Source organism: Solanum verrucosum, unplaced genomic scaffold (assembly GCF_900185275.1).
Source record: "Solanum verrucosum unplaced genomic scaffold, falcon-dt-bn FXZP01000898.1, whole genome shotgun sequence".
NCBI lineage: Eukaryota > Viridiplantae > Streptophyta > Magnoliopsida > Solanales > Solanaceae > Solanum > Solanum verrucosum.
Genome location: NW_026019852.1, coordinates 319,215 through 339,650, shown reverse-complemented (window position 1 = coordinate 339,650; position 20,436 = coordinate 319,215). Strand labels below are relative to the sequence as shown.

The following is a 20,436-nucleotide window of genomic DNA, read 5'->3' as shown; positions in this document are numbered from 1 at the left end:
AAAAATGTTTCGGAGTTTCAAAAATATAATACTTTTCAAGTACTTTATTTTTTATTTTCTTCTTTCAGTTTGTCTTTGATTCATTTAGTTGAAGAAAACATTAACAATGGTTTAAATACACTTCTATTACTCAATAATAATTCATATTAGTTAGTTTAAATTAAAATATTATTATATTTTAAAATCCACGCAACGCGCGGCACATTTGCTTAGTCAAGTTAACAATAGAAACTGATTTTGAATACTTTATTTTATATTTCTTGTGATAAAATAGTAAAGATTTAATTTTGACCTAACAATAGGACCTTTAAATACTTAACATGAAATATGTTTTATCCTATTGTACTCATTCTACTCCCACAATCCATTATATGCAGAGGCCTATAAATTCTTTAACACTAGACTAATTAAAAAAATTTGAAATGTATATATATTATTATATGTTGAACCCATAGAAATGGGAACTTGGTAGGACTCAAAGGCATACCTCTAGTAAAATAAGTTTTAGTGCTTTAGCATATAAGAATCTGGTGGAGCACTAGCAAGAAAACCTCAAAGCAAGGCAATGAATCTGATGCAATGCTAAAAACTCAAGTTATGACTGTCTTTCTTCATCTTGTAAATTCATCTCATCACATTACCTTTCTCTGTATCACATTTATAAAGTGGATGATCAGAAAATTTCAGATACTATTTGGGCACCAACCATGGTACATACGAGACAACGTTCAAGGATGATTGATTGCTTGAATAAGTTTCAAGGAAGTGTCAAGGCTCAATTGTCTGAAAGCAAGAAACATGCAGAGTCCATTAAAGGAGAAATCATTATTCAACATACTCATGCAAAGTCAGGCCTTGCAAAACCTATTCGTATTCAATTATATAGTCTGAATGACTCAAGTGAGCTAACTTGATATATATATATATGTGTGTATAACTATGACAACTAGTTTTTGCTATCACTTACGATAGACTTGCTTCTGTTCCTTCTTCCATTTGGATAGGTACGGGGAAAGGAAAGCTGAGTCAAGAAGTGCATCTGAATCATGGGAAACGTATCCACAACAAGCTTAATGGCAACACATGTATTAAGTATGAATTGACATTTGAGGCTGACCGAGATTTTGGATTTCCAGGAGCTTTTGTCATCTGGAACCAGCACAAAGACAAGTTTTTTCTTCAATCACTATCTCTCCAAGTTGAATTCAAACAAATGGTTCATTTTGAATGCAATTCTTGGATATATCCCAATCATTTAATGCAAAAGGAAAGGATTTTCTTCTCAAATACTGTGAGTAAAGCATTTCTCATAACATGTAGTATCTTTCAGCAACAGATATGTAGTGTCTTTGACCATCTTATGATTTTTAGTGTTATCTTCCAAGCCAAACACCAAATGGTCTGCTGCAACTGAGGAAACAAGAACTTGAAACATTGAGAGGAGATGGAACTGCAGGGAGAATTAGAGAATGGCATCGGGCTTATGACTATGATTTCTATAATGATCTCAGTGATCCTCAGCGAGGGGAAAGACCTATTTTAGGAGGTTCAATTCACTATCCATATCCAAGGAGAGGAAAAACTGGTGAACCACATATTCACTCAGGCAAGAAATTTTCTCCCTTCTAATATAACTTTCTGGTCACAGAAATCATACGGACTGTGTTATTCTTCTTCTTAAACTGTTACTCTTCAAACAGAAAATGTGAAGGGGATAATGTTCAAGATAGACAGCTGCATCCCTCCGGATGAAAGATTTAGCCCCCAGAAACAATCAGAGTTTGTGAAGAAAGTGATCCAGGCAACTTTGCACTTTGTAGTTTCTCAGGGGGGTTCTGTGTCAAGAGAAGAAACCAACCAATTCAAGTCATTCAATGAGATCAAAGAGCTATTTTCGGGGAAGAAAAGCCAAGGGGTGGAAGAATGGATGATAAAGAAATTGGAAGCTCATCTACCAAAAGAGATTTTGAAGGGGATTGGACAAGGAATCAAGGATTATACTACAAAGTTTCCAATGCCTCAGTTATTTGCAGGTGATGCTGGTTTTATGAATATAAGGTCATTGAATCTTCCTTCTCCAAGACAAGTTTTGTTTCATGTCTGGATTATCTCATGCACAGGGAACGAATTGGCGTGGAAGGATGATGAGGAGTTTGGGCGCCAGATGCTTGCAGGAATTAATGCAACTGTAATTCAGTGTTTGCAGGTATGATGTGTATTCTTAACAGAATTATGATAAGCGTAACCAGAAGCTTCATATTTTCTTACTAGGGAATGCAAATATAGATCTAATACTAACGATATGTGCTTTCTCATGAAGATAATGAATGAATTTTATGAGAAGAGAGAACACATAAAGATCTCCCTAAGCTAGTCTCATATTCAAAAAAACATCTAAACTTTGCAACAGTCCTATGCACCGACTGCCCACCCCAAAACCCTCAATCCCCGGACTTGTTCGAAATGAACCTATTACCACACAAACGAAACAACCAGATTTTCGGTATACTGTGGTACACCCACTGGCAAACAACAAGAACACTCCCCCTCAGTCCCAAACAAGTAGAGTCAGCTAAATGAATCTCCACTTCTCCATTTAAGCTCAACTCATGTTATCATCCTACCAATTAAAATAAAAGTGAAAAATAAGTTATATATATATAACAGTAATAATAACAATAATATTATAAGTCCACTAACAAGACTAAAACCTATGCCCAACTAGTATGCAGCAATAGCTATATACCTCCTGTATTCCCATCTAGTATATATCAGACTTCATAAAAAAATACCCCTTTATCATATTTTTCTTTTTATTCATATTTTTTCTTATCTTATCCCCCAGATTCCGTCTTCTTCTTCCAAGACACCCCCCTAAGCAGTTACTACCACCACTACTACTTTTTTATATCAGACGTCCCTCCCCCAAAACCAATTCCTTCTTCATCCTTTATTCTTTATTCACTAAGAGAGGCACCCTCAACTCCCCCATTTCTTCTTCTTACCCCAAAACCTGATTATTATTTTTTCCCATATCTTAGATGGCATGAATTTCCTATAAATGTCATGTAAGAGTTTGGTTGATGATCGTGTGGTGTTAGAGGAAGAACCAGAAAAGCATGTTGTCTGTAAATTTGCTTCATTTGCTTCCTTCTCATAGTGTCTTGATTTAGTATTGACAAGTTACAAAAATAAAAAAATTAGCAAAGGGGAAAAAAATACAAAAAAAGAGATGAAAAGATAAAGAATTTGTGGAGTTTCAAAGAGATGATATTTTGATTGCATATCCTTAATATATTTTACTGACGGACGTTCCCATCAGAAACCTGAGATTTCCAATAGAGAGGTCAAAAACTGTTTCGAACAAGCACATGTTCGATAGATTTCGTTGAAAATATGAATTTTAGTAACAATTTGGTGGAACATGTGAAGTTATGGTAGGTGATGGAGATGAAACTTGGGGGCGGCGCAGGGATGGGGGGGATGAAGCAGTTGGGGGTGGTAATCTGATGAGGAAAACCAGAAGGAGTTGGAGGAGTGGATTTTGTTGGTGCTACACTGGTGGTAGGGTAGGTGGAGGTGGTCGGTGGGAGAAGAGAAAAAGGAAATGAGGAGTTGAAAAATATAAGAAATTGTAAATTACAATAATTTAGGAGCTTTTCACGCACACTGAACGGTTGTGCAAGCACTGCAAATTCCACATGGATTGGAAAGGGGTAGAAATACCACTTTGAACAACTATAGAAGGTACATAGGCCCTCGGCAAAATTAAGTGTTTTTTTTTTAAAAAAAAATCATGGAGTAGTTTAAGGGAGTCTTTATGTATTCTCCCTTATGAGAAATAAGAGGATTAGATGGATAATTATAAAACAACACATACCTATTTATGAGTCCACATCTTATATTAACCAAAAAATAAGATTTCAGAAGTGTTGTTTCTAGTATTTGATTAATAGATTGTGTTTGACTAATCCCCTTGTACTATCTAAATTTGCTCAAGATTGTACTCTGACAAAACTTGTAGCCCATTCATATCCTTACCATTAGCAAATCGTCTCATATTTCCCCTTCCATTAATGGAGTTCCAACATGAGGGGGTTGGGGTGCACGTACACAAATTTTCTTTGAGAAAATGAGTCCAAATTTACCCTACTTCTGACTATGTTTTAAAATTACTCTTGGTTGTATCTCAGTAACAGTGTGTTATAAGTTTCAAATCTTGTTGGATGTGTTTTGACATCACAGGCTTTTCCACCAAAAAGCAAGAATGGAATATGGAGTTCAATAAGACGATCACACATAGAACATAACCTTGATGGCCTCACTCTTCAAGAAGTAAGTATGTTTAGACTAATTACACGGTCATTTTGAAGGAATTTAGCATAGAGTATACCCATGACACATCATCCAAAGACCACGATGGAGGAAAAGATAATATCCATGAATGTTGCTGGAAAGAGCTTCAACAAACATAGAAAATTTCATAAAAAGTTCAGTTCAATTTTGCAGGCAATGAACCAATGGAGGATTTTCATCTTGGACCACCACAACTATCTCATGCCATTTTTAGGAAAAATAAACAAAAATGATGTGTGTGCCTATGCGTCCAGGACTCTACTATTCTTAAAGGACGATGCCACGCTAAAGCCACTTGCTATAGAACTAAGTTTACCAGGGCTTTCACCTGGCACTGAGATTCACAGGGTATTTCGTCCAGGGGGCAATGGATCAGAGGCAACCTTATGGCAGTTTGCTAAAGCTCATGTGGGAGTAAATGATTCTGGTTATCATCAGCTAATCAGCCATTGGTAAAATTACTAAAAATCATGTAGCAATTGCCATGTCATTGAATTTCCAAATTTGACTACTTCCATTATTCATGGGTATATGAAATTGTAGGCTAAAAACTCATGCTGTTGTAGAGCCATTCATTATTGCCACCAGAAGGCAGTTGAGTGTTATGCACCCGATTCACAGGTTATTGAATCCTCACTTCAAGGACACTATGCATATTAATGCATTGGCTCGAAGTACTGTCTTAAAAGGTGGAGGAATCATTGAGAAGACCCTTTATTCTGGTGAAGTCTCTATGGAGCTATCTTCTTCACTCTATAAGGAATGGAGATTTGATGAACAAAGCCTCCCTGGTGATTTACTGAAAAGGTATGCTAGCAGGAGATATGAACTGGACCTAACAAATTGTTTGGTATACGGAATATGTGTCTTCATGAAATTATTTTTCAATGTTAGTCATCTCAAATTGTTGAAAATGCTTTCTCCAAGAAAAAATTTCCATCAAAAGAAAGAGAACTACTTTTTCCACTTATAGGTGAAAATCGTCTTCTTTTTAGCTAAGTTGCGCGGACTCTTCACTTTCAATGCCGCACCCGTGTCGGATTCTCCAAAAATACACTACTTTTGACGAATCCAACACGCACCCATTGACATTTTAGAAGAGTCCGAGCAACATAGCTTTTTAGTGATGTCCCACCTCTAATGGAAGTCATCATCTTTTAAAGATACCCCCAGTTCTTACTTCATCATCTTTTAGAGATATCCCAATTCTTACTCCAAATCCATGCTTGAGGCCAACAACTAGACACTATTACTAACTTTTCATACTCAGAACTATCACTAGAAAACACTATCTTCATACGCTATCTTCCACCTTGTATATTAGTACCATATATCACCTAATTCTATATTAAAGCATACATGACAAATGATCCAGAATGATTCCCAAAGTAAATATGAAAACATTTTCCTCCTTTTTTTTTGGATAAAATAAATAATTGAAAACATTTTTCTCCATCACCCCTAAATCTGCTTATGTACATTATAGCTACTATTACCACTACAAAATAACACATTAACAAAACTCGCAGAGGTATGGCTTTCCATAACCCAGATTGCCTGGCTGGCGTTCAGCTTCTCTTTGAAGATTATCCATATGGTACAGATGGACTAGAAATTTGGGTAGCAACCAAGAGATGGGTAAATGACTATTGTCTACATTTTTACAAGGATGATAATTCCCTGAGATCGGACCATGAGATCCAAGAATGGTGGTCGGAGATTAAGAAAATTGGCCATGGAGACAAGTGCAATGAAACATGGTGGTACCCAATGACTACTCTCTCTGACCTAGTAGAGGCTCTCACAACCCTTATATGGATATCTTCAGGTCTTCATGCTTCAGTTAACTTTGGACAATATGAATACGTGGGTCATCCACTAAATTGCCCAATCAAATGTCAGAATTTCATCCCAATGGAAGGGACAAAAGAGTTTGCAGAGTTTCTCCATGACCCAGATAAGTTCTTCCTCAAGATGTTACCCAACAGGTCTGAAATCACCCTATATATGGCACTATTAGAGGTACTCTCGGCGCCTACATCTGATGAAGTATACTTGGGTCAACAACGATCTCCAAATTGGATAGATGATGTATGGGTAAAGCAAAGGTTTGAGCAATTTGCCGAGGAACTGAACGAAGTGGATAAAAGGATAGTGGAAAGAAATGCAGATCCCAAACTTAAGAACAGACAAGGCCCCTCCAATATACCATACAAGCTTCTGCGCCCTGCGGTCTCCAATGTTAAATCATGTCAGGGTATCACATCTATAGAGATACCTAATAGCATATCCATGTGAATCACTATTATAATAAGGCCTCTAGTATAAGAAAGTGTAAATACTTACAAAAAATAATAAAGGACAGACGGAAGAGCCTTAACCATCTCCTAATGCTTATAGTTCACACAGCAAGTACTATTTTGACAAATTAAAGTGAAATAAAAAATCTTAAACTCCAAATAAACATTGAGAGCATTTTATCCATGAGAAACACAACCACATGAAGAACATTTTTCTTTTTATTTTATACAGAATAAGGTTACAGGATTGGACATCTTGAAAGATGAGTCTTTAGCTAAAAAGTAGCTCTTAAGTCAAAAATAAGAAGTCAAACTGAAATGACTTTTAAGTCAAAAAATAAAAAGTAGGGGGAGACCTACTTTTGGTTTTTGACTTATTTTAAGTCATTTTTTGACCTTGCCAAACACTTCCTAACTTATTTTAAGTCATGTTTGACTTATTTTAAGTTATTTTTTATATTTGCTCAACACTTCCAGAAGTCAAAAACTGACTTAAAAGTTGGTTTGACCAACTTTTAAGCCAATCCAAACACCCTCTAAATCAAGGGTAAAATTATCTCACAAAAGTGTAACCTGCTCAACTCCTCAGGCTTGAGTGGTTTGGCTAAAAATATATTCATAGATGGGTCGACTTGGGTTTTGCCGAAATTGACCCATAAAGCTAGGATCAACCTGAACCAACTGAACTGCACAAATTCAGCTCTCCACCCCGACCCCCACCCCACTCCACACACAACAACAAGCAAAATATTCCTAAACAAATGAGCCCAAATGCACATATGCATGAGCTAGAACAGATAGAACTCAAAATGAAGCATTGCAAGCACCAAATCCATAAGAAAATCAACCACAGCAAAAGCATTTTGCTATTTTAGTTTTACATAAGAGCCATGTGGTTGGAGAGCTGGGAAGATGAATCTTCTGCTGGAACAGTTCTAGCTTGTCTCTATCTATAGAAGCTACATCTCTGTTCATTCAAAACCTGTGAATTGCATCCTAGAGCCAATTCATCAACTTATCATTGCTACATTCTCTGTTGAGAAATCCACATGCCAGTATAAACAGTTGTAATTTCCCATTATTCAGTTATTGCACTGAAATGATAGAACGAAAAGCTATAACCAAAATGCAACATCATGTAGCAGTAACATAAGAATGTGATGCGACCTTCAGGGTGGAGGGCATTCAAATTTCGGCTTTATTAATGCTCAATCATGGCATTGGGCTCACTATTTAGTGGAAGCACCGGCCTAGCAGAGCAAAAGGTGCTGCATCTACTATAGAAGGATTTCCCAACACCATATCAGCAATCATTTCAGCTGTTCCTAGCGCCTGGTAAGAGAAAGGATTGCCCACAAATCAACTTAGAAGAATATAAGAACTCGGAAAGTCAGAAAGAACAGCTGACTTCAAATTAAAATGAATGGAACAATTTTTATAAGAAAATGATGTCTTTCAGTTTATCTGCAGAAGCAGATCAGAGAAAAATACCAGCGACAGTCCTTCTCCTTCATGCCCCGCAGCAAGAAAGACGTTTGAAAATCCAGGAACAAGCCCAATGACAGGCTTTCCATCAGGAACTAAATCAAAAAATAGTCAAGCGCATGAGCATGCTTGCAACTTTGGCATTATTTTAGGAGTTCAGACATGATTGCTACAAGACAAGTTTCTGGATTTCACTTACTGTAAGGTCTCAGTCCTACTCTAACTTCTCTGCTTTGACGCAAATCTTCAAGAGACTCATGTCTTAAAGCAGGTATGAACTCTCCAACCCGCTTCCATATGTGGTTGATGACAGATTCATCTACCTCTGTGTTAAACCCAACAAGTTGTCGGCTACTCCCTGCAAGAAAAGATCTTGGTGAATAGACATGAGTGAAGATTTATATAAACCACACTTACCTTCAAGGATTCGGATTTATAAAAAAATAAAAAAAAAATAAAAAAATGATGAACAGAAAGAAAGCCTAGCTGTCAAGCCATGTGATTAATTGATTACAAATTTTCACCAAGTTATGAAGATGACATAAAAGGTAGCACAAAATGGATATTTCCTTTTCCTTCCATTACAATTTTATTCAATATAAATGGACTACCAGATACCATACAATGGGACAAGTGCCTGCAGCTACCAAAGTTACACAGCTTGAAAGGTTGATCCTTTTTCCGAGAAAGCACGTCTGTTTAGCTTTTTAAAGGAGTTTTAGCGGAAAGTTATTTCAGAAAAAAAATTTCAATGGAGAGAAGCTTTGAAGGTATATTTCCATTTAAAAGCTCTTCTTCCACTCACAAAAGACTCACAAATCCTCAATGAACTACGACTATTCAAACACAATTTTCTTTTGCACAAAGTTATCCCCGAAAATATGTTTTTAAACAACTTTGGAAAAAGTTGTCTAAACGGCTCTAGATATCATGAATAGTATATCCGAGAAGTTAGCCAAGACATGCAACGAGATATATATCCTAGTTGGATTTACCATACCTTCAAATAATATATGAGAAATTAGGCAAAGATCTATGTTAAAAATACAAGTTGTAGACCTAAAACAAATAAATAAAATAAAGTGCCACCTCTTTAGTAAATGTAAGCTTAGCTAAAGCTAAGTTGCGTGGACTCTTCATTTTCGATGCCGCACTCGTGTCGGATTCTCCAAATATGCACTACTTTTGGCGAATCCGACACACACCCCTTGACATTTTTGAAGAGACCGAGCAACATAGAGCTAAAGATAGAACACACCAGAGGAAAATATCCATATAGGTGATATCTACTAATGGGAATAGGTTTTAGCCTTGATAGTACATTGATTTTGAACCTATTGCTTTTGTAGGAGTATTTGACCTTATTGTGGATTTTTATGTAAGTAAAAATATAGAGAACTCTTCACAATAATAATAATAATAATTGCAACTAATTACATACTTATTTTCCACTTTTAGTTTTTGGTATGATAAAGACACAAGTTGAGCTTAAATTAGTAAACATGGTCAGTGAGCCGACCCTGACTTGTATGGGGATGAGGCTTCGTTGTTGTTGTCACATCTTTAGCAACTCAAGCTTTTAGATAATATAGTTTATACAATTCAAGTGGTCTTTGAGTTCAATCTCACTATCACTCGTACTAATATATTTCCACGTACTTGGCCCAACAAAAAGATAAGTTTGCCCTATTTAATAGTTTAAATATTTAGATGAGGCAATTTAAACAGTAGATGTCTACATAAGGATCATCCACAGTAGGTAGACGTTCTTTCCAGCATTATAACCAGTTTCCTTAGAGATAGTGCATTGATTTGGCTATCAACAGTCCTTTATCGTAAGAAAATAAGCTTATACTGACAGAAAAAAGAAAAGAAATAAGACCAATTGCAACAACTAACACATGAACTTGGAAAAAGAAACAAAAAACAAGTAACAAGAAGAAAATAGTTCTGGTCAGTGGATGCCATTTGTGCCATCATCTGAAAGTGTCAACCACATTTTTTTTGCAATGCCCTTTTGTAGCAGGCATCTGAAACTGTTTCCTCACTATGTTTGGTCTACACTGGGGCTTTCCTCATATCAAGGCAGCCTACTCTAGTTGGAATTTTTGGAAAGTTGATAAAACCATCAAGAAGAACTGGAAAATGATTCCAGCAGTAATATTTTGGTGCGTCTTGAATGAAAGAAATCGCAGATGCTCTGATGGGATTTCAACTCTAAGCTATACTCTAAAAACTAAATGCCTAGTCAATCTGTTTAGTTGGAACTTATTGCTCCTGTTAATAGTGTTGACAGTTTTTGGGATCTTGTTAGTTCTTTGATCCAAGCTTACTCATGTAAGGGAACTAACTCTCTTTCTTTGTACACTTTTGTCATTAGCATCACCCTGATGCTCTTTCATGAAATCCTTTTCTTCATAAAAAAAAAAGAACGTTGTTTGGTTGGGAACAAGTTATCCCAAGATTAATTATCTCGGGATCAGCTACCCTGGGATAAGTTATCCCACCACGTATAAGCGATAACTTATCCCATCACGATGGTATAAATGGTGGGATAAGTTATCCCAAACTTGGCAACCAAACAAGACACCAAAATTTTATCCCTGGACTATTTTTTTATCGGACTATTTATTCTTATTCCTCACACCAAATGACCCCTTAATATTTTGCATTACAAGGGAGGAAAAAAGGTGCTATGGTGCTTGGAGCTACCCACATCTAGCTGAATTGGGTTAGACATACTGGTTGTGGGTAAAACACAGGAGGATTACATAATTCAACAACAGGATATAGTTTACCAAGGACGAGATTGCCTGACGCATCCATGGTTGCCGTCATTGAAACAGACAAATCTTGTGCATTATAGACAGGCCCTGAATCAGATGCAGTAGCTTTAAGGGTTGCCGACTGATGCTTGGTATACCCTGCCTCCATAATTCCATGATTCAGCTTGAACGACTTGAAATTCTCTATCACAAGCAGGTGACCCTGTTTACAGAGGCAAAATTTAGCTTCACTAGTAAATTAATATCAAATATATAAGGTTGAATCTATTGAAAAGTAGGCACAAGAAAAGGTCTCATGCGAAAAATTTATGACAGGGAGGTAGATCCATACATAGAAAGATTAATCAAATTGCCATCATGCATTACATGCTTCTCTTCTGGCCGTCGGTTTTCACCTTTTCTAAATTGATATTCACTTAATGACTTCCCTATTTGAGGTGGATAGGTTTAGAAGGGAACTCTTGAAAATAATGTACATCCAGACACAATTGAGAATCTTGGATTCTTTTAAGGCTGATTTAGACAGACAGACAGACAGACCATTAAGAGCTTCAAATTCTTCTAACTGCTGAGTGTTTGTATCTTGAGCTTGTAAAACAATATCTTATTTGAAGTTAATAACCAGCTAAAGGGATAAAGGAGTGGATTAATACAGATTCCATGAACTGAGATAAGAAGTCATGCAGCAACTTTTGATTTCATTTCTCTTCTCTCTTTTCATACTCTTCCTTTTTGTTTCCAGAATTAGTTTGTAAGTTGGGTTATGTAGAAACCCCTCCATAGAATTAATGGATATATGAATTAACAAGAAACTGTACCACAGAAGGGGGGAGGTAGGGATCAAACAAAAGTTAACAAGAAAGTATAGTTCATACTAGTACCAGGTGAGCATCCAGTTACATACCCACAAATACTCACATGTTTACTTTTAAATATCATATGAATTAATGTTGCCTACTATCCAGGACCTGAACTAAATTAGGCAAAACAAGGCATCAGCTGAACTTAAAGAAATGGTCTGAAGCACTAACAGAGAGGGACGAGTAAGAAATGGTGGCTACAGACTAGCATATGCATGTGAAGAACCAAATCAGATATGACTCCCAATTCAACCCCCCACCCTCACCCAATCGACAGGAGAAGAAAATAAAGTTCCTAATAATATAGTGACAATGATGTAAACAATGACAGAGTGCCATGAGAAAGAAATAAGATATAACAGTAATGGTCTTGTTTGGCTGGCATATGAGCATCAGCATGTGAATGGGTGTATTTCACCCTAGTTCACTTCCATGCATCCCCTCCTCCATCTGATGTGCCGATTGGTTGTAGCTATGGGATAGATGACTAGAACTTGTGCATCTATAAAAAGTCAACAAATAATAATATGGTTTTCTTTGAAAATTATTTAAATCTACTTTTCTTTTAACCCTTTATTAGATCTTCAATAAGAAAATAAGATAACAAAACAAATGCAACAAAGTAAATAATTCAATGGGCATGTTACATCTTATCCAAAACCTTTCGAGGCTTTATAGGAAGGTTGAGTTCAATATCTGGTTGCTTAATCAGGTCGTGCATCAAAGATCCAGTCCAACAACCTGCTGCAATCACAACAGCCTTCTTACTGTGCAATGTATTCTTGGAAGTTTGAATAGCTCCAACCTCGCAGCTATTTCCATGTCTGAATTTATTAAATTTATTAATAGTGACCATACTGACCAGGGAGAGTTCAAACATCAGTAAATATGGAAACTGTCAAACCTAACTAATCCAATAGCTGGTTCATGATAAAATTCAGCATATCTCCCTTCCACAGCAAAATGCCTGTTACCCTGGACAATGATCAATAACTTAAGTAATTATCAATGTGAGGATATATAGGAATTGTAAGATAGCATGAAAGCTTATTCCTAAAGAATGAACCAAAGTGGAAGAGAAAGGAAGAAAGATAGAAAGAAGGAAAGGGAACAAACCTTCTCAATAAATGCAACAGTACGATGAGCGTCTAATTGGTAATCATCGGGGAAAAAAGCCGCCCCACCTTCCTTATCAAGCACAAGTTCCGGTTCTTCTGATAGCAAGTCATTGGAAGACAAGAACTCAGCTCTCAATCCCTCCTGTGATAGCTCCTCCACCCTCCTTTTTAATATTGATGACTCATCTGTTGTTTTACTTACTAAAAGGCTTCCTATCAGATAATAAGAACTTCACTCAGTGGTTTCCCCTAAAATCTTTAATATGATGGAGTGGAATAGTAACGATTATTACAGAACAAAGGTTTTTCCTTAGCCTGTGCACGTGAAATAGGTATAAGGGATCACATGGACAAGAGAAGAGAAAACAACACACCCTTTAACTGAGGAGATATCAATAAGATTTGCTTTCTAAATTGCGTTTTACAGAAAAAGGGAAATGGAAAGTTGCCTTCAATGGACACTATGGAGAAAATCCACATTGTTTATGGTAAAAGAAATAAACCTTAGGCATACCTCACCAAAACTTAGCTCATGCGATGAGAATTGCCCAAGAGCATATAAGGATATACAACCTATTCCCTCAACTAAAGTGGGACAATGATCTAACCCCCCACCCTGCCCTTCAAGCCTATCAACTAAAGTGTGAATGACATCACATGGGGTCCCAGCATTGGGTAAACCAAGAACAGGGATGGGTTTGGCTCTAATATGGTACTCCCATGTTAAGAAAATGGACCTTGGGCCTCAATCAATCTGAAAAGTTAGCTCTTGAAATGAAAAGTTCTCAAGACTAAATAAGGAGACAACAACTCATTTCTTCAACCAGCGTGGGACAATCTAACTATGAAACAGAAGAAAAAAAATGAGAGAAACTCAGCTTGATTATTCCTCGAGCAGTCAAGCTATTGGGATTTAAATAACTACATGTCCTAAAAAGAAAAGGAAATCAACACCTAATTCAACAGGAATAAATTAAGCTACCTACTATGATTCCACATATTCTAGAATATTCACAAAGAATCTAACACTAACAATTTGAACAGACTGAAAGAATGTTTGGGGTCTCTGTTGCCAAAAAAGTCTATTAAAAAGAGAAGGACTAAACAAATATGAGGTGCCTAACTTTGGCATTTACCAGAACTGTCTCAAACCTGAACACTTCCAGACTGATCACTGATGTTCTAAAATATAACACCTTTTGTCATTTGGAAATGAATTTTCCAGAAAAAAAGAAAAATAATTACAATTGAGTATGTATATCATTAAGGAGGAGCATACCTCCTCAGTGTTGAAAATGTTTTTTTCTAAAAAGACAGGAAAATAATGTGATATTTCACCATTGCTCCATCCTATTCTAACCCCTTAGGCTGCTTTGTAGAGCTAAAAACCTCATTGGTCAGAATCATATCCACTTTCGATCGAGATACTCTCCATATATTTATATTGCATAAGCTTCTAGGTAACCACCACTTCGTGGGAATCAAACACATAAACAAGATAGAACAGAAAATAAGACATATATTATGATAAAGGTTGGCCCATTCCTAAGTCATAAAGAAGCACCCAGGGATGTAAGTTGATTTAAGATATCGGCAGCAGAATGACTAAAAGCAGATATTCGGAAGGATATAAATCACCTGTCTTCTTCCAGCCAAGTACCTCTACAGGATCCATCCCTTGAAGTTGAATGCTCTTGGCTAGGCTCTCCCATAATTGATGGCTTCGCATCATTAACTCCCATTTCTCAGTACCAGGTGATTTGTGTGCCTTCCATATGTATCCTTGACCTAGAACCAGCTCAAATGAGAAACAGTACAGAAAATCCACAATCAATCAGTCAAGTCACTGGGAACAATAGGAATGCTAGCAGGTAGAGATGTTCACCAAAATTCTCAGGTGAGAGAATAAGGGTTTACATGAACACTTCTAATACTTATTATAGAAACAAATTAACTCTTCCACTTAAGTGTTTGACAGACCATTGACATACTTATTTAGCTGATCTTTGTGACTAATCTATCTTCAATCAGATATAGGTCAGTAATTTCAATAAACTCATGATTGACAGCGTACTAAGTTAATATATACAGCATTTAGTCCAAGAAGGTATGCATATGAATATATCAACTATACTAAACCTTGAACCCAAACTAGTAGGCTTCGGCTATACAACAACAACTACAACCACTACTACTTCTCCATCTCCAAGCTAGTTGAGTCAGCATATAAATCCTCAATATCCATTTTGCAGTATTTGGCCCATATCATTCCAATATTCAAAACATTGTCGTCTGGTCGTCAATGTATAAGATGTTCAATAAAGTTTTACCTGCTCCTGTTGCGCCAGAGCAAGGAACAGCAGCATCAACTAGGGCGACGGAGAGATCTGAGGCAAGGAGCAAGTGGCGTGCGATGGTCAATCCAATGATTCCGGCACCAACTATGACAACATCGAAGGAGTTAGACGCGGACGACTGACTCAAATTCGAAAGTCGAAGTGATCCATGCCAACTTTTTTTACTTCGAATCAATGATAGAGGTGGACTTGCAAGGATCCTGCGGCCACAAATTTTTTTATTTGAGGGTAAAAGATGTGACTGTAGTTTGTTTGGAGGAGGTGATAGTAGGCCATTGGTATTGAGATTAGAGTTTATAGCAAGTTTGTAGGCCATTGCTGCCATTTTTGTGGATTTCCTGCGGCACGAGTTAAGTCTTTTCAGATTGCTTTTTTGTGTCAGTGTGCAAACATTGAACACTTGATCAGCGAACTGCAATGATAGAGAACAAACTGCTGAGAAACGAGGGAAAGATATAAACAAGTGAATGAAATTAAAAAAATATGTACTTTATTTCTTTCTTTCTTTCTTTTTAACTAGCGAATTTGGCCGTACTTTGCCCAGTTAAAAAATATATATGTAAATTTATTTATTTTTTAAATTATGATACAAGAAATAAAAAATCAATTATAGAAATAAGAAAAATGAAATCACAATACAAATATTTTTGTGTGAATTACATTTTTATCGTCAAATATTTTTCAAAATAAAAAGACTAATTTATTAAAAAAAAATACATATATTATGATGTTAATACATAAAATTCGGAAAACATATTTAAGGACTTGATTGTTTTTCTTATTTTTGTCAAATGATAAATTTACTATTCGATGAATCTTCCTTTAATTCAAAAAAATAAATGATGAAACTAAAAATAGGAGGAAAAAGAGATAAATATTTCTATTTCATTTCTTCTTTGATATTTGATCATTTCTTTATCCTTGTTTTTCTCTTATTCATCATTGTCTAAATAATTATTTTTCTCTATTTTTCATTATCATCCAAATAAACCTCTATTGCTAATTTTTCGTTTATATCTTATATTATTCTAGTAATTCTTTAGAAGTAGAAGAAATAAACAAATTTAAATGGTTCTTCACCATAAGAAATACCTAAGAATTGTGTATTTCAATATTTAATATGCATTTCTTTTGAGCCATGAGTAATAAAATGTGAACGTTTGTTGGCATAATTAGTTGTGTTCTGACAAAGTTACAAATAACTAATTTGAGCCTAAATGAAAATGTAATTTACTACAATTAAAAAATTTATAAGAACCTAAATAAAAGAAATATAGAGAGAACATATGAAAAAGTAAATAAAAAGAGAAAAATAACAACACAATTTTGTCAAGTCCTTAATCACAAAAACAATGATGATAAAAAATCAGATAATCAATGCAATTATTTTTGAGCTTTTATCAGGCGCCTCTTCTATCCATACCCAAGAGTTTTTTCATGGAGTCAAACTAAAGTATAAATCTGATATTAAAACAATAATATAGAATATCACTATTTTAAATATGGAATAAAAATAATAATCTTGAGTAGGAATCTATGAAACAAAAAATATTAATTTATATAGACAAAATTGAAGAAATTAATATCATAAGGTATCTTAAATTTTGAAATTAAATAGTTAGGGGTTATGAATATAAAAATTTAAAGAAAAGAGTTGATAATATTAATTAAAGTAAAAGTTCAATTAGGTATAAGTTATGGAGATAAGAATTTTAAAATAAATAAAAGAAGGAAAAAAATAAAATAATGAAGACAAAAAAAAAACTCATGTACTATTCAACATTTGTTGGGTGTTTAAGTTTTATTAGGAAAGCAAAGCAAATAAACTTCTTCTCTTTTTGTATTACTCCATTGTGTTTAACAAAATTGAAAGAGGGAAAAAATACAATAAAAAAAGAGACAAATATATTGAAATATTAAAGTAGAAAATATTGAGAATTGTGTTTAATAAAATTGAAAGAGGAAAAAAAAAATACAATAAAAAAAGAGACAAATATCTTGAAATATTAAAGTAGTAATTATTGAGACTTTTAATTTTTTGTAACAAAGAATAATAATGAGTGTAAATAATTTTTCAGACATTTAAGTATAACAATAAATAGAGGAGTAGTTATTGATATATTTACTTTTTGTACAATAATAAGTAGAAAAATATGAAAATTGTCAAAAAAAAATTGAGGAAAAAAGATAAATAGAATCTTTGGCCAAAGAGAGGTGCAACTTCACTTCTCTAACATCTAGCTTATATTATATATAGATTTTTAAGTACAACAATATGTAATAGCTATGAGAAATGTACGATAGATAATATACCTTTCAAGCATAGCAAATTTTTAGAATATTGAAATCAAAACAATACATTAATGAATCTTTAAAATATTGGAAACATTCAAACTTTATACTAATATGATCATCTCTCTTAATGAATCTTTCAACATAATTAAACTTCCTTCTTCATTTTGATGATCTTGTACTAAATTAATGTGACCATTTCTTTATAATGATTTTTTGAAGAATATATCTTTGATCTTCATCAAAGTGAAGAACATATCATGTTACTATTTTTTCAATGATTTCTTATGAAAAAGATGAAGAAGAATTTATTCTTAAAAAAAAAAAGAGAAAAAAAACTACACTATTAGAAAGAAAGAATGAGGAAAAAAAACTACACTAATAGAAAGAAAGAATGAGAAAAAAAAAATGCACTAATAGAAAGAAAGAATGAGAAAATGAAAAATGAATATTCAACATCTCCATGGATGATTGTAATTTATAGATTTGATAATCCATAAGAATAAGTTGAAGAGACATGTTATTTAAGTAGAGAATATGAATAGATGGAGGTTTTTTGTAACTCATTAGATATAATTAGAATAGTAAATATGATTGGTTTTTTTTATTTAATAAATAAAATATTTAATGAAAAGAATTAAGAAAAAAATCTCAAAAAAAAGAGATAAAAAATAAATATAAATGGAGGCCATAGAGGGGTGCCACATCACCTTGTCTATGTTTTTCTTTTATATTATATATAGATTTGTAATTGGTATAACTATATTGTCAAGCGCTCTCCAATTACAGTAAAACCTCTTTAAATTAATATAGGCGAGACTATGAAATATTATTATTTTGTAGATGTATTATTTAATTAATAAATTAATATTTATTAATTTAAAGAGTGTTTCGACACCGAAACAATTGTTCAGGGATGGAATCTCAAAGAATTGGAAAGAACTCACTTGTGAAAACATCATTCACGAACTTGAGGTCATGATTAATGAACTTGGTTACCACAATAAAGGATGTTAATAACCTATTGAATGGGTGAAAAGGATACATGTTTAGAGGTCCAGAGCTTAGAACAAATTGTGAATGTCATTGGAAAAACAATGTTGATAATAAAGTTGAAGATAATACAATACCTTTGGAACCAGTTACGCGTAAGAAAACACTTGCATCTAGAACTCTTCACAATTTTATAGTGCAATTAGAAAAGACAACACCGAAACTTTTGGATGCAATAAGAAAAGTTAGAGATGAGCGCTTCAACTAGATTCAAATTTTAATAAAAAATAAAATATAATAGGATCATATTTCACCAAATTTTCTTAGATATATCTGTACTTTTAAAAAAATATTAATTTATAATATTAATGGGACCATTTAGGGGTCTTCTGAAAATATATTATCTTATTATCTTATCGAAATGAGTGGTTTTTTCCATTGGCTCATGTCGGAACCGAAGAAAATTATTATCTTAGAGAGATTTTTAATTAACCGATTATTAATTTAGTGAGGTTTTACTGTACTTTTTAATTTTTATTATTCTAAAAATTTCATAAAAGTTTATTTTTTATTTTTTACTATTTACATTTCATTTACTTATCATTCTCAACCTTTTAATTCAAGTGATCCCATGCAATTTTTTGTATTGTCTATTTTTTATGTCATGTTTATTTCTTTCATTAGCATAATTTTGTTAGTATTCTAATTTTTAAATTAGAGTAGAATTCATTGCTAAGGTTATAGACTTACGTTTTTCTTTTCTTTAAATCATAATTATGTATGTAAATATTGAAATTTGACATAAGAGTACTGCGGTAAAATTCTTGTTTTAAATTTAGAACTTATGTTATATTGAAATTTGACATAATATTATTATGGTAATTTTTTTGTTTTAAATTAGAACTTATGTTATATTTTTTTAGTTTAATGTGTTTAGTAGTATTGACTTGCGGCTCCACATTGCAAGTCATTTATTTTTTAATTAGACAGGACTTGATTGATTATCTTTTTGTCAAATATTTTAATAATTTATGACATTTTTTTTTTGATAACCGAGAAATCCGTCTGTGACCCGCCCTTTGGACCAATCACAGCCTTCTAAACTCGGTGGATAATGGGCACGCCCCTCTACCCTTCTCCACTTAAATATCGGGCTTCGCTTTGTACCAAACATGCATTTCATGATGTTCATAGAAATCATGTACTTTTAGTTTTTATGATTAATTCAATTGAAATATACTAATTTGAACAATATAAATCAATTATTTTTTCATAATATTAGTTAAATATTTTCAAAAGATAATATGTATCTTAAATATTTAATTTAATATCATCTATAAAGTTTCTTATTTGTCTAATATAAATTTTAAATAATTAATTTTTATTTTAAAAATTAATATAATCTTATGATTGCAATTGGGCATCCAAACAATACATGTGTAATTACATTGTGGCAAACAGACATGCTAATAATTATTACCCTAGTAATTACACTAATTCTAATTATCGAGTGACTTTCCAAACAGACCCTAAATGTTGTAAAATGAGAGGAATTAAATAGAGAGTAGAATGTAGAGAGTCTAACATTCTCGTTAAGTGTGTCTTTCACAAGGATGACAAATACTCTTTTATAGGATATACAAATCCTACGTTTATCACCTTTATGAAATGTGTTAGTACAATTTTTAAGAAATACTTTAAATAGATACATGTATGTTAAGGAGTTAATTGAATGAAATTTCCACATACAATTGAATGGATTCATAACATTTCCACTTGGATGTTTATATAATAATTTGTATCATTAAAACTTTACTAGGAAAAATTGAGTAGAAATAAAGCTGAATAAAGGAAAAAAGTACACATATCTTGTAATACGTCTTGAGTGT

General features: G+C 33.7%; 2 protein-coding genes across 4 annotated transcripts; one reads left to right on the top strand and one right to left on the bottom strand.

Annotated features, from left to right (window-relative positions):
* The first annotated feature begins 497 nt into the window (after positions 1 to 497).
* On the top strand, positions 498 to 6,661 carry LOC125818159 (linoleate 9S-lipoxygenase 6-like). The gene is made up of 9 exons (XM_049497699.1): positions 498 to 900; positions 1,005 to 1,291; positions 1,372 to 1,606; positions 1,701 to 2,033; positions 2,121 to 2,206; positions 4,246 to 4,335; positions 4,510 to 4,808; positions 4,900 to 5,163; positions 5,886 to 6,661. The coding sequence occupies exons 1-9, from the start codon at positions 708 to 710 to the stop codon at positions 6,652 to 6,654; spliced, it is 2,556 nt and encodes an 851-aa protein (XP_049353656.1). The 5' UTR covers positions 498 to 707; the 3' UTR covers positions 6,655 to 6,661.
* An 838-nt stretch (positions 6,662 to 7,499) lies between these two features.
* Positions 7,500 to 15,697, bottom strand: LOC125818120 (uncharacterized). Of its 3 annotated transcripts, none has more exons than XR_007442339.1 (10): positions 15,236 to 15,666; positions 14,544 to 14,693; positions 12,904 to 13,118; positions 12,692 to 12,762; positions 12,449 to 12,611; positions 10,940 to 11,129; positions 8,341 to 8,499; positions 8,148 to 8,236; positions 7,824 to 7,988; positions 7,500 to 7,750 (listed from the first exon to the last, which is right to left on the bottom strand). XR_007442339.1 is itself a non-coding variant. In XM_049497651.1 (9 exons), the coding sequence occupies exons 1-9, from the start codon at positions 15,585 to 15,587 to the stop codon at positions 7,890 to 7,892; spliced, it is 1,488 nt and encodes a 495-aa protein (XP_049353608.1). In that variant the 5' UTR covers positions 15,588 to 15,697; the 3' UTR covers positions 7,500 to 7,889. The 3 variants fall into 3 exon arrangements, 1 of the variants encoding a protein (XP_049353608.1); XR_007442340.1 differs by having other exon boundaries at positions 7,500 to 7,689; XM_049497651.1 differs by having other exon boundaries at positions 7,500 to 7,988; positions 15,236 to 15,697.
* Positions 15,698 to 20,436: the final 4,739 nt, after the last annotated feature.